At 36.1% G+C, this 17,820-nt stretch overlaps 1 protein-coding gene across 1 annotated transcript in view; it reads right to left on the bottom strand.

Annotated features, from left to right (window-relative positions):
• The window catches only part of COL28A1 (collagen type XXVIII alpha 1 chain), an 83,368-nt gene that overhangs the window by 49,602 nt on the left and 15,946 nt on the right, over nt 1–17,820 (bottom strand). The window contains exons 11-19 of the mRNA XM_056338014.1: nt 16,777–17,336; nt 16,087–16,107; nt 15,394–15,450; nt 14,091–14,144; nt 13,533–13,574; nt 12,786–12,812; nt 11,649–11,693; nt 8,991–9,035; nt 6,376–6,429 (exon numbers count right to left, since the gene is read on the bottom strand). Coding sequence (XP_056193989.1) covers nt 6,376–6,429; nt 8,991–9,035; nt 11,649–11,693; nt 12,786–12,812; nt 13,533–13,574; nt 14,091–14,144; nt 15,394–15,450; nt 16,087–16,107; nt 16,777–17,336 — 905 coding nt within the window. The remainder of the gene's footprint in view (nt 1–6,375; nt 6,430–8,990; nt 9,036–11,648; nt 11,694–12,785; nt 12,813–13,532; nt 13,575–14,090; nt 14,145–15,393; nt 15,451–16,086; nt 16,108–16,776; nt 17,337–17,820) is intronic.

The raw sequence follows: 17,820 nt of genomic DNA, 5'->3' as shown, positions 1-17,820 counted from the left end.
GGTGTCATGTAATTAGCCTCGCAGCAGCTGCGGTAGTAAGTACTGGTGTAGGCAGCTCAAACAGCCCCTATGTTAAAAAACACGTAGGGTAGTATGAAAATTTTGTTCTGTTGAATGCTTTCTCAATGATAGCAGAGGATGCTTGAATATTAATGGAGAAAAAAATCCCACCTTCTACCACACAACATGCAAAACTTGGAAACTCAAACTGTTCAATCTATTTTAAAGATTGTATATTTCAAACTTCATATGGCTATTAGTAAGCCTGGCTTTTATCTTTTATGGTTTTGGTGTTACAGATAATGCAGAATTTATTGAAACCATAAAGTGCTGGCAATAATATTATTATCTCGATACACAGGAGGAAAACTCTGCTTTTCAATGTAGCTTCTTTGTCTAACACACTGCTCAAATTCTTTTTTTTCTCTCCTTATTGGAATTTTCCTTCAGTTGGCATCTAATATCAGTTAGATCAATGGGAAGGAAAATTACACTTGATCTGAGCTTAATATTTTTATATATTAAAACTGTACCATTTTAAGCTTGGAACACATTTAACACTCTGCTCACCCCGCCCCACCCACCCCAACAATAGTTTGCCATGTTATGGTGAGTATCAGTTAGTGCCAATATAAATAATTTTACTTTTAAGAGAGCACATACATATTGTGAGGAACACTAAGACACTGTATTTCAGTCTGTAATGTGATAATGATTAAGCTATAATAAAAACAATCTTTCAAATATAATTATTTTATCTTTAAAGTAAACATTGGCAGCAACAATGCAAGTAGATATATTTTAATAGATATTATTGGTATTTTGTATTTCTAAGCTAGCTGAGATACTAGGAACTACACTTCTTTACAGGGAAATTGGATTTTTCAGTCTCCTGGGAAAGATGTAACTTGCCACATAAGTAAGGAAAGAATTTATAAGTCATCAGAGAAGAAGGAGCACCCCTTAGCAGTTCATTCTGGGACACATTTTCAGGAAAATATGCAGTGATGGATTTTTCACAGAATTATCCCAAGATATCTTTATGGGAATAACTGTTTTGAATACACACATTCAAACTTAACTATTTCCTTAAAAGTCTGAATACACATCTGTTCATACAACTTTAAACTCGAATTCAGAATCTTAATATGCATATGAATTTTTCCAGAGAGGCTCTTACTATAGCAGTAGCTTTTAAGAATGTGTTGTTTTCAGTCTTTTCAGGAATACAGCATTGTTTCTAGAAACGTGTACTTCATTTCTAGTAGCTGGTCTAAGAGTTTAAACAAACAAACCCAATGACACTTCTGAAATTATAACCATAAGTACGCTCCCTGTTCATCACTTCTTTATGAGTGGAGCACAGGCCATGCCTATTTCCTGATTTTATTGCCCGGTTTATAATCTGTAACTGTATCATCCTCTTTGTAAATTGTCCACTGAAATTTGCAAATAGTCACTATTATTCCCCTCACTAACAAACACATTTTCAAAATTCTCTTGAATATAAACACTCTTATGGAAACTCACTGGTGCTATTGTATAGAATATATTGTTCGTTTTTTTAAAAATAAATTTTAGTTAAAGAGTTTTTAATAAATTAATGGAGACAGACACAAAATAAAGCCTACTATTTTGAATAAATCAATATACATGCATATTGAAAATTCATTTTTTTATCTAACACCAAGAATACTAGGGGAAAGTGGATGTGCACATTTTACATTGTTCAACCCAATAAAGTACTTCAACTTTGCAAAAATGCAAGGAGCAGAACGTTAGGGCTGAGAAATATGCTTGATCAAAATAAAGGGCATTATATTCCCTCTTAGAACTCTGTTTTCCAGAGAAATCATGGCGATTCTGTTTCATTTTTAGAGAGGAAACCAAGATGCATGAAGTCCTTTTGTGTTAGAATATTTGCATTTTTCCTGTTTTTTATTACTGTTGAAGGGCAAAGCTGTCTTCTGAAGAGAATATAACCACATAATATATGTAATAATAAATAAACCCAACAAAAGTATATGCAGTAGCCAGTTTGGATGTTATTTTACTGTATTAACCAATGCAGTCAAGAGATATGAAGAACATAAGTATGAAAATGGCAGGAAACGGGTTACTAGGAATGCTGGAAAAGAGATGGAATTCTCACAGGATAATGTTTCTGGACACTACTACTTACAACAGAATGTATCACATTTACAGAGCAAGTAAATATTTTCTTTCTATTAATAAAGCATACTAGCTTTACATCCTGTATCCCCTTTTGAAAGCCCGTGGCTTCCTGTAGTAACTTCAGCACGGTCTTTGAGAAGCAAACCAAGCAAAAGCAACCAAAACTGATTTAATCCCCAAATCACCTATTAACAAGCCATCTAGCCAGTCCCTGGCCACCTAGGCAGGAATAAAGGATATTACTAGAGCAGAACCAAGAGTGTCATGGTTCCTCTCTTTGCCAACTTTCTGTTTCTGGCACTTCTAGTCCTTCTCTTAGTGAGATAGTGTCCTCTGCGTTTTTGGAAATGGTTGTATCAGCCAGAAAAATTGTACTGTGGGCCACCCTTGCATTCTTAGTGAGATAAGGAACACATCTGAGTTCCTTGCTCCTATAAGCTGCAGTTTGACAAAAGTTGAGCGTCTGTACCTTAGACCCAGGGTTATAAATTGCTGTTCTGCAAGTTCAGTTAATTAATTCTGTGTGATAAAAGAATTACAAAATTTTTCCTATGGCATTTTTGTAATTTTCTTTACATGTTTTAAAGCTGAATGAGGTTTATGGTACACTTTGATTCAAGTTTTTGCTTTATGTTACAATGCAAATAATATGTCATGGCTGATGAAGCTGAAGAATGACTTAAAGTGAAGCAAATGTCTAAGAAATAAAGCACAGCTATGAATGATATTTTTTCCTGGTATTTTAAGTTAGTGAGGCAGAGAAAATAATGTAGAATTTGGCTTTAAAAACATAATTTTTCTTTTTTAAAATTATCATCTTTCTATTGAAACACTGCCAATAGGCAATAGAAAGTCAGTAGGACAGAAAACCAACAGAATAATCCCGGTCCTTTGCTCGTGACATGCTTGGGGAACAGGACCAAGATGACTGCTTCAGAAGACAGGAGATACACAGTGAAATAGCCAGTTCCCAACTCCTAACTGTGTCTGAGTGAAATGTCCTGTTAAACTCTACTGTTTTTCTCTTAAACTTACTGTGTTTTATACTGTGTTGTAGGTTTACTGTTAACATGCAAGTTCAGCATTTGGTTAAATGGAAATATACTTAATCAGGTAAATTAGTAATAATATAAGATGAGTTAATGTACTCTTTTTATATAGAAGTGGAGTTCAAATTTGCCATTTTAAATGCCTCAGCCTCTTTACGGAGAAGATTTGTATGTAAGGCAATCAAATTATTTAGATATGTTTGAGATGTTATAACTTTGCAGAAATGCAAATAGAGAAAACTTTTTCTAAAGTTTGCTTAGTAGCAAAAGCTAGTTTTAGTTAATGCCACACTGAACTGCATTCTGTGCAGGATACAGGCTGTTCGACATACTCATATGTGATTTGAAAAGAAGGTGAAAGCAAAGGGACAAAGTTTGCTTTTATATTAAAGAGGTTATTAAGTTAGTTATTAAAGGACTGACTGTGACGTGCATCAGAAAGGCTTTAAGAACTTAAGGATGTGATTCAGCTCCGTATGATCACTCCTAAACTTAGGTGTCTACATGGGAACAGGGTGGCTGAGTTCCTGTTGTAGTCAGTGGAAAGACTGGTAGTGCAGACAGTGGGACCGAGAGATTCAGCTCATTATTGGCAATATGATAAGGCAGTATTATGAAAAAGGATGGAAGCAGAGTACTGTGCAGCCAGTAAGACTTCACACTGACAGACCAGCCAGCAGCTTAAGAGAGAAGGTATGAAAATTTGAGTAATTTTTTGGGCAATGTTCCTGGACTCCATGCTACCTTGCTTCAGACAAGTCAAACTAAATTAATTGAAGCTGCAATGCCACCAACCCTCTCCTGCTGGTGGCTGCCAGAGCCAGTGCAGCCAGACAGCACACAGATGACACTGTCCCGAGCTGTGTCTGCTGCCTACGACTGCAAAGACAGAGAATGGGTATGGCACTGCCTTACAGAGGTGTGAGATGGACTGAGCTGGCCAGATATATGGGTGAACTGTAGACTTCACAAATGAGACCCAAAACAGCTGTAGGCTGAGCTTGATCTGGAGTTTACATTTTGAGAAACTGAATCTCCTCTTTCAAACCTCAACATGGCCCAAAAACAATGAATAAAAGGATTCAGTGGTGGTGTTCTGTGTTATGTCACATTTATACTAATGCCATGTAACTGCCTTTAGCTCTGCTATACCAGGGTGAAGTCACTAGTTAGGTCAAAAAGCAGAAAGTATTAGCATGGAAAGGCCACATTAGCAAAGAAACTGCACTAAGAATAGACATTTATTTTATCCAAGGCAGTTATAAATAACTGCCACTTTTCAGAGATATTGTATTATGTGCCATGAAAACTAATTTTAAAAGAGCAATTGAATAATTCTTCTGTAAGGACAAAAGATATTGGAAAGACTGCTATGTGTCTGAACCAAAAAAGGCCTTGACCTTTACTAGCTGAACGGGTGTTTATTAAGCTGTAAACAACCATTGATTATCTGTACTGATCATTACAAAATTTTGCACTTATCTCAAATAAGCTCCAAAATGCCAAAGGTTAGCCATGGCGTTAGGTATGGACAAGAGATAACCTCTAAACAGACATATGTTTCTGCTATATTCTACAAGTGTAGTTATGTAAGTGTATTTAGTTAAATATGTCTGGCAATATTCTTATTACGAGAGATGCCTGAGCCTGGGAAAACCTTGAGTATAGACTTTAAACAGCAGGTTGCAGAGTTGGAAGCTTGACAAAAGAGGGAACTAACTTTCTCACTGATACTGAAAATCTGCAGCTGAAGTATAACAAGACACCATAAATATTATATAAACATAGATGAATTCTAGAGAGAGCTGCATGTATTTTACAGACATGAAAGTGTGTGAAGAGACTGACAGGAGGACAAACAACACGCAACAAATATGGTTTAGTGTATAATAAAAATATCTGGTACTACTATCTTAGACTCATCAGTGTGAAATGAGAGATAAAAAAATTACTGTCATGAGCTGTGCGGAAATTAAAGAGAGGCATGACTTTTCCACCACATGTATGAATAGCTTCTTTCAGACCCACCACCCTCTTTCTTCCCCCACTTCTGAAATATTCTGTAGCAGCTTTCCCCATCAGGCATTTTGTTGAGAAGCTGAAGAAATAAAAAGTATGAAAAAGCCTTTGCCAGGAAAAGGAAAATCATGATGGGCGCCAGTATTCCAAACTTTTTACCATAAACATTTCCTATTATCTAAATCTATTTCTGTGAATCTTCAAATGAAATTGTTGCCTAAGAAACCAAACATAAGTGTTTAAATATTGCATCTTTGGCAAACTGCTCTGTGTGAATTTAGTTGCCCTGTATAACTTAGATATGGCAGTGTATTAACCAGGCTATCAGTAATCCTGTGGTACAAAGTCTTTGTCATTAGACCCTACATTTTCAAACTGATACATGAAAGAGCTCTTTGTACCTAACAATGATGTTAATAACTGTCCCATGGGCAAGACAACTGTATTCACATGAAACAATTTCCCAAAGTTTTGCAAACCAGATGACTGCCTAAATTAATCAGATACTTTATCCAGCTGATTTTGCTTGACCAATTGTAGTTCATTAACTCTAAATGATCTATTTTAAATATAAATACCTTTATTTATAAATTGGTATTATATTGGTAAATACCTTACCAAATCTTACACCTCTACTGATTTCAAATTGTCTTGAGTTTTTACAGTACACAAGCAATTAAAAACTACTTTAAATACTCAATCTAAGGATTTTAACCACCATGTAGAATTACTTAAAATCTTTAAAGACAAGACATTTTAGTCAAAAATATTCTAGAAAAAAACTTCCCAAGTGATGGCAGAAGCCAAAACACATATTCAAGGTGATTTAAATTCCCACCTAAGTGCTGTGGCTCCAGACAGGTCCTTGGCAGCACCCGATTGTGGCCCTACAAAATGCTCTTGGATGCTCAGATGGGAGAATCGGCTATATGTGCCAATGATACCAAGCCTTTGTAGTATGATGACACTATAGTGTACCAAGCAAGTGGTGTACATTATCATCATGCAGAGGACGCCACCAACAAAAATCTACTGAGGAAAAAGTATAGTAGAGTATAAAGATTCTACACAGAGTTTCTACATCCTCTCTCCCTATATAAATAGCATCTACACATATACAACTACATCTTACCTTGCTTCCTTGAATACCTTTTGGGCCTGGATCACCTGGAGGTCCACTGATACCCTACACAAAAGTCAAAGTATAGAATGAGTTGCCTTTGAAGATGCATGTAAAGTTTCTTTTAAATTTGGCCTGAACGGGCTACAGTAAAACATAGCACAATGATAAGCTCTAAAGGACAAGAATTTTCTGCATCATATCTTGTGAAAGTGCCCAACACATTAAATATTGTTAATATCCAATAACCAGTGCTGGCAGACAGGATATCTTACTACTCCATGTGAATTTTAACTGTTTTACCTGAAACTTTCTGTTTCTTTCTCCTCCTATTCCTCACTTTGCCACATTTTCATATTCTTTCTTCTTCCCAAGTGAAAAAATCCAAGCTGTCCTGTCCTATTTACCTCCATTTGGAAAAAATCACTTCCCCTGTGTCTCTCTCTGATGATGAGCTGAGGTTAATTTTAATTCCCCTGGCATTACTACAACCATTGTGTCCCTTCACACAAGGAAATAATTAATGGCTCTTTGGAAGAGACAGAGTAGGTAAGGTACTCTGTCTGGAGTTATAAAGTTTGAGGAGATTCCTTCCCCAATACAGTGGCTGGTACAGAAACCAGAAAAAGGTAGGTCTGATTAGTTATGAAGAGCAGTAAGATCACAGGATTAATAGATTACACCCAAGTCTGGCATTAAAATGTTAGCTCTTACTGGAACCCTCCAGTTCACTGCCTTGTGAGTTAGTGAACATCCCACTGGCATCTGCTGGGCTCCCCAGTTGCGTCAGACTGATCAATGTTGCAACAGCCACTAACAGAGCTGATAATCAAAATGAAGTGGAAGTTTCATAAAGTTTTTTAAAAGACTGGAGAAAAAAATAATCATGAGCTATCAAAAAAATAATACCACAAAATTACAGTTTATTATAACTTTATAAGCTATTTTTCCTGAGGAAAAAATTATAATTTTGATGTGAGATGGACAAATGTCCCAGCAGTAAAATGGTAATGTGGTTGAAGCAGGGTGTGCTAATAGAAATACATAATATATTCTGTTAATATAAATACATAAGATAAATCATTCTCAAGCTCATTGCATACTATCTTCCTTTTAGTCATTAAGTGGGTTGTGGTTCCCATGGTAATTACTTTGTTCTCATAGCTCAGAACTACAGTAAATCCTTGTAACCATTGATTAGTTCTCTGGTATAGTGGTACATTCATCTGTTTCTGTTTTCCAGCAGTTAGGGTTGTTTTTTTTTTTGTAATCAATCTTTCAAACGTAAACTGAATGTAGACCATTGTAATATATAACAATATGTTACATTAAGCTCAAAACTGGAACAATGTAGGAGTAATTGCAGTGATGCTTTATATGAAAAAAAAAGAAGTTAATTTTGCCTTAAAAGAACCAGGTTATGTCATTGCACGACAATTCAGAGATGGCTTGCCTTGCAACAGCAGTTGCTGTTTTGCAGAGTGTGCAAAACTGAACATATATTGCATGGTGAGTTGAATTTATGTAGGGAAATGCTGGTGATCTGATTTGCCTCGTTAATTCCTGTAAAAATTGGCCAAAAATCTCTAAGACTCCATATGTTTCCATTTTTTAATAAACAAGAATAAACATCATCTTTTGGGGCATAGATCAAATCTTTACCAATTGCTTACAAGACAGAACTACTAAAGCATAAAACAATAGATTAATACATTTGTAGCATTATTGCATGTCCATTGCCAAGCAAAAGGAAAGCAGAAAAATATAATTTAAAAACATTGAAAATGGCATTTAGGACTAAATGTTCACACCTTAATACCACGCAACAAATTTCTGTTACCCTATCATGCCCCCATTATGTTTTCTTTCATATAACCCAGAAACAGGCTCAATAGTGGAGTGGGCAAGCACTGGCTGTCATCATTCCACATCGCCTATGGATCTACTAGGAGATTGGTAAAACTTCTTGAGATCTCTACTCCACACAGCAGCGATTTTTATATGTCTGGTACCAATTTTTTAATGGAAATTGCAAAGGTTTTAAGAAACACAAAGACAGCAATAACCCTTTTCTGCAACTGCAAAGAGAGAAGAGGACAAGCTGGACTTTTGCACAGATAACAAATAAATGACCACTGATCTGAGAGTGGTAACAATCTCTGCTCCTAATAACATTGAGGCTTTCTCTGACTCATTTCTCAGGTTTTTAAATAATTACTGCAGATTTTAGTCTCTCCAATAAATTTCAGTCTCTCTGGCTGCCTTATATTTCAGGAGGACTGTGTACAGACTTCCAAGATAAGGTGGATGCTGCCATGTAATATAAGAGGAATTTAGCATGTAGGGGTATAACAGGTCATGATTATACTCTTCAGGGTAAGAGGAGAACTCTGCCATTGGAGAGCCCAAGTGGGCCACACACCTCTGAATAGCTTTAAGCACCAGCAGCAGCCAAGATTTTTTCTTTGAAAATTAATTACAGAAGACAAAGATATGCCAGACTCTGCTGTCTTGGTGCCTCGTGCACCAAATATGTTGCTCTCCCCAGAGCTGACAGGTTGTATGTAGAAGAAACTTAGAGAATATAATGTGTTTTCTTTTTATTTGGTAGCTTTTAGTTCCCTTACCTGAGGTCCCCGAGGTCCCCTAGGGCCAAAAGGGCCTTCCAAACCCTGAGGAAAAATAAGATTCAGTTATCAGATTAACAGCTATTATCTGCTTTAAAGTATTAAAAACTGCAGTGTACATATCATGACTCATATCTCTGTTCAAGCATTTTCTAGGGAGTTTATTCTCTCTCCAGAGTACTGCTGTTCTCATTCTGTATTCAGTAATTGCCTGTTACATTCCATCCTCAGTATCTGGTTGAAAACAAGCATTGTGAATGGCTACTTAACATCTAGTTGCTCTTTGCTACAGGTCTTTAAAATAAATTTCTAGAAGTACATTAGATACAGAATTCTTAAAAAAATGCTGCAGTGCTTATACCAGAGAAACTTCAGGTAACTTTGTCTCACTAACTCAAACTGCTGATCAGTAGCATGGCAGAATCACATTAATAGTTTGCAAAACCCATTAAAAAAATGCATCCAAATAAAAGTAAAATGCCGTATTCCTCTACTCCATTAGCTGTCATTTATCCATTGAATGGGTTCTTCCCAATTACTGCCACTGCAGATTGCTCACAAATCTTTCTGCTGCACTATTTTTTCTTCAGTCACCAGAATGCATATTCTATGGGATTTCACTTCCAGTTGACTCAATACTCAAGTTATAATTTATTTCTAAAGCAGAAGCGCTTTCAGCAAATAATTTACTGGTCTTTTCTTTCTCTTCTCTTTTAATTAGCAACACCTCCACACACAGAGGCACCAGCAGACCGTTGCATTTTTCAAGGCATGTCACATTTTGAACTTCTAACAGCCTTGATCAATAGAGACAGCAGCGATACCGACAGAGCCACATCCCAGCAACTGTCTTCCCCTACAGAATCAGATTGGGATTTTTAAACAGTTCTCTACTCCCTGGCATTTGCTCCAAGGCAGGTTTCTCTATTCCTCTGAGAGATGAAGCTCTTTCTCCTTTTCATAGATATTTCAGCCTTTCCTGACTCACTTGCTCAGTGAGTCTCATTTTGAACCCCCACTTCTCACATCAACCACCAGCAATCCCGATAACCCCACTCAGTTCTAGCCCACTTAAAAAACTAAATAAGCAATGGATGGCACAAACAACAATATGCAGATGCAATAATAGCTACTTTTGGTAGAATACACACATGTGACTGGAATCAGTTTTGATTTCAAAGCTGAGCATAAACTGTCTGAATTTCAAGCCTGAACAGCTTTTGAAAAAAACTCAGATTCAGAGCATCAAAACCTCTGCTGGACTCAGTCTTATTAGTGAGACTGTAAAGTGGCAGGAGGAAAATGCAACATTTCCAAATCAGACGACACTAATATCCATCACTGCAGTTAAAGATCCACCTTGGAATACTGAATTTACTTCTCATATATCTGGCCATTACATTCTGTTTCTGATGATTTTGTTCAGCATGGACTACTTTAAAAAAAAATATCATTTTGTTCTATCTTCTGCATTTATAAATGTGAAGCTGAGAATTGCAGAAGTGACTGTAATTTTCATTTTTTTGCTAAATTCTTGAATTCCAGAATCCATTATAACTTGGATTCTCTGCAGATGCCAAACTTTTTTTTTCATCACTGTCCTCAAGAGAAATGAAACAAGAAAATTTCCAGCAGCCCTGGCATGTGTTTTCTACATCCAGATTTCTTGGCTGCTTTGATTATGTTCTTTGCCAGCTCCTCAACAGCTTCCTTTTATCTTAGTAGACATTTCACATAACCTCATGCTATTTCTCACTTATTGCCTGGATACAAATGTTATGATCTTTCTCTATTTCTCTGAGAGATGCAGCTCTTTCTCCTTTTCATAGATATTCCAGCCTTTTCTGACTCACTTGCTCAGTGAGTCTCATTTTGAACCCCCACATCTCACAGGATATTCTCAGCCTTTAGATTCTTATTATAGTATAATGCCCTTTTTTCTTTATGAAAAATACTGCTGCTTTGAATATTTCCTAATTCCTACCTGAAACCCATCATCAAATAACAGTTTCTAGGAACCACAAACTTTTCAAGTTGGTCTTTTACAAAGGTAAGCATAATATGGATGTTAAAACTGAAGAAACATGCTTTAATAGAATGATAAATTACAATCTAGTTGGTAGTACCTACTAACTTCATAAGTCTGTAGTAGAAAAACCAGGAAAAAAATCTACATTCATTTGTATTACTTCTGCACTTCAGGTTAAAAGGAAAGGAGGACCAGGCAGAAGTGTGAATGTGTATCAGCACAGATGGGCTGGTGACCTGAAAGATGTTCAGGTTGTGTAAGAACCCGCTTCTATTGTAATATAACTTTATATACTTGAATTAAGATAAACATTTTAAGGAAAAAAAAATCTGGTGAACTCTGTAACACGCTCACAGTCCTTTGTAAGCAGGGCTTGGCATTGGTCAGGACAGCTTTTGTTTTAGGTAAGTGACCACATTTCTTCTGCAAAATGGAAAAAAAATAATATGGTGAACTGTGGGTTCATTTTCTACTAATCGTATTTCTATTATGAATGTATCTCTACTACCAGGGAATTATAAGATGATCCAAATTTACAATATTCTTTACAAGTTATGTTTATGAATGTGTCACATGATTTACTAGTATCTTCATCAACATGAAACAGTTCAAATAAGAATTACACTTACTCTTTCACCTTTTATGCCTGGGGATCCACATTCTCCTCGTTCACCCTTCATAAGAAATGAAAAGGTTAAGAGCTAAACAAGATGTTTTGATTACACCACATGCATTAAAGACTATGCAAGCAGTTTAGTAGCACAAAGGGTTTAGTAGATTCTGATGACCTGAGAGTGGTATCATTAGATACGATCTGTAGAAGATATGGTCTACTCAAGACAGATACTTCTCTCTGGGAATGTCTACAAAATTTCCAACCTACATAGTAAGACGATAATATAATATCTAATAAGTTTTGCTGTATTTTTCTACCTCACTGCACGGCCTCCAGAGATCCTCTCTACATTCTGGTTTCATTACTGTGATGTCTGAAATTCTCCTGAATAACAGTTGTGAGATTGTACAAATGGAATGAAGAAAGAGAATTACGAATGTGTTCCACCAATGATTTAACATATCAACAGACATATGAGTCTACATTTCCCATTTCCATATAATGTTTCCAACAAATTGACTGAAGCATTTTTCTAATTAATACAAGATTCAGAGTGGCATTGTTTTTATTAACAATGGGGAGGTCCAAACTAATCAAACTCAAAATGGGTTTATCTCTGTTTCTGTTCTGCTTATGACAGTCCAGTTTGCAATGTAAATTTCAGCTCTAGATTCCTGTAAGTCATTGAAGACTATAATTGTTTTAGCTTCTTGGAGAGCCTGTCTTGAGATTTTTTTTTTAATCAAGCATTATCCCTTGCAAGTTATAATTAGTTTAAAAGTAAACTTCCCTTTGGTAGGTTTTTTAAAAGCTAATTGCCACATCTATTTGTATTTGTAGTAAACAATTTCACTTAACCTCTTATTCAACCCTCAACTTTCTAAAGAAGCTTTATGTGTGGTCTTGACATTTTTCTTTTTATAATTAGATTACATTTTCTGGAGTTTTTGTTTGTTTGTTTGTTTGTGGTTTTTTATTTCAACAAGCCACTCTGCAAGCATTTACATAACTGATGAATTTACTTCTACGAACTGCATTAGGAGCTCTCATGACAAGAAGACAAGACTGGCTGTTCTTTCTATTCTTTCACATATACCATCAGCAAGTGACTATCCATTTTCAGACTACTTCTATTCTATAAAAATCTTACCTTGTCTCCCTTGTACCCAGGAGGTCCCTAGTGGAAAATTAAAAAAAAAAAAGGGGGGTGTGTGTGTGGAAATCATAAAAAAGAAAGCAAAGGTATAGCATACTGCTACTTAAGTAGGAAAAAAAACCCACAGTAAAGAATTATCTTTCAGAAGTTTAACTATTCACAACAGTAAAATATCTCTCTGGAATCATTTAACATTCCTGCAAATTTAGATGTGTATTTTTTGCTCATAACATTAGCTGTAAATATGTCACTCAGTTTACCAGCCTCTTAGCAGATATATGCTACCATTTAAATGGGACTTTTAAGGTGAATTAATCTTATGCGTGGAGTACTGTTAATCTTTCTACTGTGAATCAGCAAGAATCCAAGCTAAGAAACATCAAATGTCAGAAGCCACCGGAGAGCTATCTAGATGTTTTTAGTGATGACATTTCCAATTCTATCTTTGGGATGAGTCTAATGCAAGTCAATACAAAATCACATAATTTCAGAAGTTCCTTTTGTCAGTAGCAGCCTGTCTCTATACTTAAGTATATGGTTAGACTGTTTCTTTCAGTATAAATGCTTCTCTAAACCAGAAGTTAGTTTAGTTGCTGTAAATAACCGAATAAAACAGATGTGTGAAAAATGGAAAATACATTTTCAGTTCAGTGGAACTAAACTGTGAATAAATCGTGAATCAGGATCTTGAAGATAATCTGAAAAGACCAGGTATGAGTGAGCACTGTAGTAGTGACATACCTCTCCACCTTTTTCTCCACGATCTCCTTTTTGAGCATCACCCTATTGGAAGCAAAGGAATACAACTGAAATATGTATTGCTCTTCTAATTACCACTACTACACTAAAACCAAGAACACTGTTCAAGGAGCAGAGGTTGCTTTTCCTATTTATCAACATCCACACTTCCTCCCAGAATTAAGGACACAAGATTCCTGAACTTTAACATAGAAAACTACTGTTTATTAGATGACTGAAATCTTAGTCACCAGAACAAGCCACTCTGCTCAAGAGATTTGTGTACTGTTAGAATGCTCTGTGGAGCTTAGAGAGCCTTCAGCTAGCTTCAGACACCTCTGCTGTCAGAGAAAAACTGGAATGATAAGCAGTGTTGACTTGGTAGCAGTTTAGTTTCAAATTTTTCTCTCTCACTTCTAAAGCAGCTAACTATAAACTTCTCATAGCAAAGGTCAATCTTTTAAATCATGTCTTTAACATACTTTTCCTTTGCTATATTAACTTATATGGTTTGAATAAAACTAGACATAAATTTGCTTTATATTTTTAAATTCACTTTACCTTGTTTCCTTTTGGTCCTGGCTCACCTTTTTCTCCTCTGTTACCAGCACTGCCCTGAAAAAAGCAGGAAAATGTTATTACCATTGTGAGGATAAAATTCTCCACTTTCTTTAAGACTGTATCTTGGGGGCAGGACAAAGTCATTCTGGAACAAGCTTAGGTAGAAACCCACGGTGATTCAGATATGGTATGTGTGACACTACTTTCACTTAGCTAAAAAAAATTCTGGTATTATAAGGTATCTGTGATTTTTTAAAATCAATATTCAGTGATAAATACATTTTCTAGAGTGTGTTTGAAAATCTAACCAGGAAGGTGTCACAGAAAACATACACAATTCCTCCTCCCCATTTTTCCGAGGGAAATCTGATCTTATCTGCTTAAAAAAACCCTGTTCACAGAACAGCTTAGTGCCAATATTCAGCAGTCCCAAAATAAACAACTATTACACCATTATTTCTGTTTGAAGGATCATGAAGGTGGGGACTAAAGCTTGGTGTACATATAAAAAAATATATATATAATCGGTTGCATCTAATAATTTTGGATAAAATAGCTTCAAATTTTCAGATCTGCAGTTTTAAATTGGAAACAGGGGTTTTAGTTCCAGGTGCACATTATCTACAGACAAGGGATTGGATGACAGGTCCTGCTGTCATAACCAGCTACACATATGGTTGACCAGTTGCTTACCATCTAGGGAGACAGGCAAAAACCTCTGTACGTACCTTGGTTGTCTCTGGGGGAGCTATTAAAGATACAAAAGGGATCAGAGAGATACACACTATCTAAACTCCCACTTAGTCTCTTCTTTACCAGAGCCAAGAAAGTTATGTGTTGAAGTGCCACGAGAGAGTGTTGGAAGCAGAGTTTTGGACCTTTCCTCATACATGCCATCACCCTCAATCTTCTGAACCTTTATCCCTTACACAAATAGAAGCTGCTGGTGGAAGTAATCCTTTGTCTAATGGACTTTTCCCTTCCTGTTGTAGGATTCAAGAATAATATTTTGATTTGGGCTTCAAAATCACATACCTATTTATACACAGTGCTTTATTACCCAATACTATAAATATATTTCCAAGATAGTATGTGATTATGGACAGTTTTTTTTTTTTCCTGAGCTCTTATAACAGTGGCCTTTCACAGTGAAATGCTATGATACATCACTTCTTTTTGCAGTACATACACAGCTAATGTCTTGCTTTTTACAGACAGAGTAATCAATGAAAATACTGTGAAACATTGATCTCTATGATTAAAATTCAAATTCTGGAGGCTTTTCAAATGAATGCATACTTACAGAATCACCTTTGTCTCCTTTTACTCCCTTTTCACATCCACAGTTCTTCCGCACACACTACAAGGTTAACAGAAACATTAGGGAGAACATTTTCCAAATGCATTATTCCAAATTTTTAAAGCAAAAACTCTGGTTTTGCCCAGCCACCGACTAGCGAACATAAAAGTGCAGTAACAGGAAATAAATAATCTTCTAATATATATATATAATTTCTTATATAATCAACATCACACTTCTGTATAGCCCAATCAAAATCAGTTGCTTGATTTCTTTCTAACAAAAACAAAGAAATCTGTTACTATTCTAACTACAAATGTTTAAGGTAGCACATACACAGTATATAGTACTGTGAAACCCTACATAATTTTTCAACCATTTTGACATTGCTATTTTCTAATGAGACTACAAATGAACTTGCATGTGTTGCACTAGTCCTATTCCACTCTGGTAAGAAGAGTTCTTCATGTCTGACTGTTGATACTAGTCACTAATGATCAGAAGTTGTAGATTTCTCAGGAGAAGGAATCAAAGAAATGGATGAAGGTTAAAATAAAAGTGACCATGGTCAGAAACTTTACTCTGGGAAGGAAGGTTGATTAATCCTGGAGTATCATTGCATTAAAGAAGCAGCAGACATCAGGTGATCTATTATGAGTAAGAGTAACCAAAACACACAAAAGTCAAAAAACCTACCTGCTTCTGAAGCAAGGCTTCCTGAAAAGAAAAGAAAAATATTACTTACAGATTTAATTTAACAGAGTACTAATTTAACCATTTTTCCTCTCTGGTTTACAGAATTTCAAAGGTGAATGGTAAAGACTGTGAATACCTTCAGCCTTCATCCCTTCCTCACAGCGGTAAGAACCAGTCTGTGGAACTACACGCATGAGAAAGGGTTCCCCAGTAGGAACAGGGGATTACTTCATGTGACCCATAATGATCAGAAAACAAATGAGATTTAATGGGACAGCTAAACAGGTAATATTAAGGAACAATGCTAACATGGGGAATATGAAAAAACTTCCTAATGAAAGGCCCTACTAACATAACATATAGGGGAAGGACTCAGTGAGTTTATCAGCCTTATGCACGAGAACAAGTTACCTTCTAAAGTATTATCATATGCTCAGAGACACACTCTGTGTGTGGAGGAATACCCTGTCCCTCCACCAGTGATCAGTGCAGCTGAGCTGTTATTGTATAGGTGCACAACTCCTTGCAGAGCAGCTGGGAGGAGGAAGCTCGCCCTCTGTCCTGACTCCTGATGTAGCAGAGACATGCATCACCAAAACCTTCGTACTGTCTTAAGAACTTACCTGTCAAAGTCAAATGAAATCTGCCATGGAGAGATGCTGTGGCAAGATTAATATCAGCATTACTTACCAGTTCCAATGCTACATCAACTCTCAGGTTCTCATCATCCAGGCATAAAACACGTTTAGAGGATGAATCACCAGATATCATACGCAATTTGTCTTCTTGGACTTTTTTCTTAGAAAGGCCAATGGTAAAAAAATGTATTCCAAGACTCCTAGCTGCTGTGGCTATAGCCTGGACATCAGGGCTGTTTGGATGATCCACACCATCAGTCATCAAAAAAGCTACTTTTGTACTTCGCTTACGACCTTCAGTTTTAAAGAGCTGAGTGGCATTGGAAATTGCATAATAGGAGTAGGTGCCGTGGCCAATAAAGCCGAGAGACTTGATTTTCTCTTTAAAATGCTGCACATTTTTCCAGGCTGTAAAGGGATTATCAATGCTGACTGTGCTGCTGAACTGCATACTTGCTAGTTTGACATTATACTTCTGAGACTTAACGGGCTTCATCTGGAAAATGCTGTCAGTTAAATTTTGAACAAAATCCTTCTGTAAATCAAACAGCTGATTTTTGGCACTTTCTGAACTGTCCAAGATAAAGACTATATCGACAAGACACGTATCACCTGTAATGGAACAAGAAAGTTACATTTATGAATGATGGGCACACCTGCACAAGAGTTTTCAGATAATTCTCTGCAATAATCCCAATCCTCAAATCATTTCCCCAAGGATTCCTCTTTCCAATAACAGTTTAAGGATAAATTTCACTGTAAATGCCAAGAAATTATACTGAGGCAATTGAATCTAAGTTACTTCAATTCATACCAGTATTATTAAATACAGTCTACAAACAAAAACTTCCAAATTAGCATCTTGATGGGACTGTTCTGGCATTTTCACATGCAATTTCAAACTAAAAATTAGGCTTAGCATTTATCTTAAAAGATATATGAGTGACAATGAAAATCATAGATCAAATTGGAGTACGTGACTAAGTAAATGTTAGCACAGTATTTTCCAGGCCTAATAATCAAAATAAATCACATTTTAAATGCATACATAAGTGGTCAATCACTAGCTACTTATCCCAAAATATGCAGACACATA

Source organism: Falco biarmicus, chromosome 4 (genome assembly GCF_023638135.1).
Source record: "Falco biarmicus isolate bFalBia1 chromosome 4, bFalBia1.pri, whole genome shotgun sequence".
NCBI classification, from domain to species: Eukaryota; Metazoa; Chordata; class Aves; order Falconiformes; family Falconidae; genus Falco; species Falco biarmicus.
Note: the sequence above shows the minus strand (reverse complement) of the source record. Positions and strands in the feature narration are given on the sequence as shown.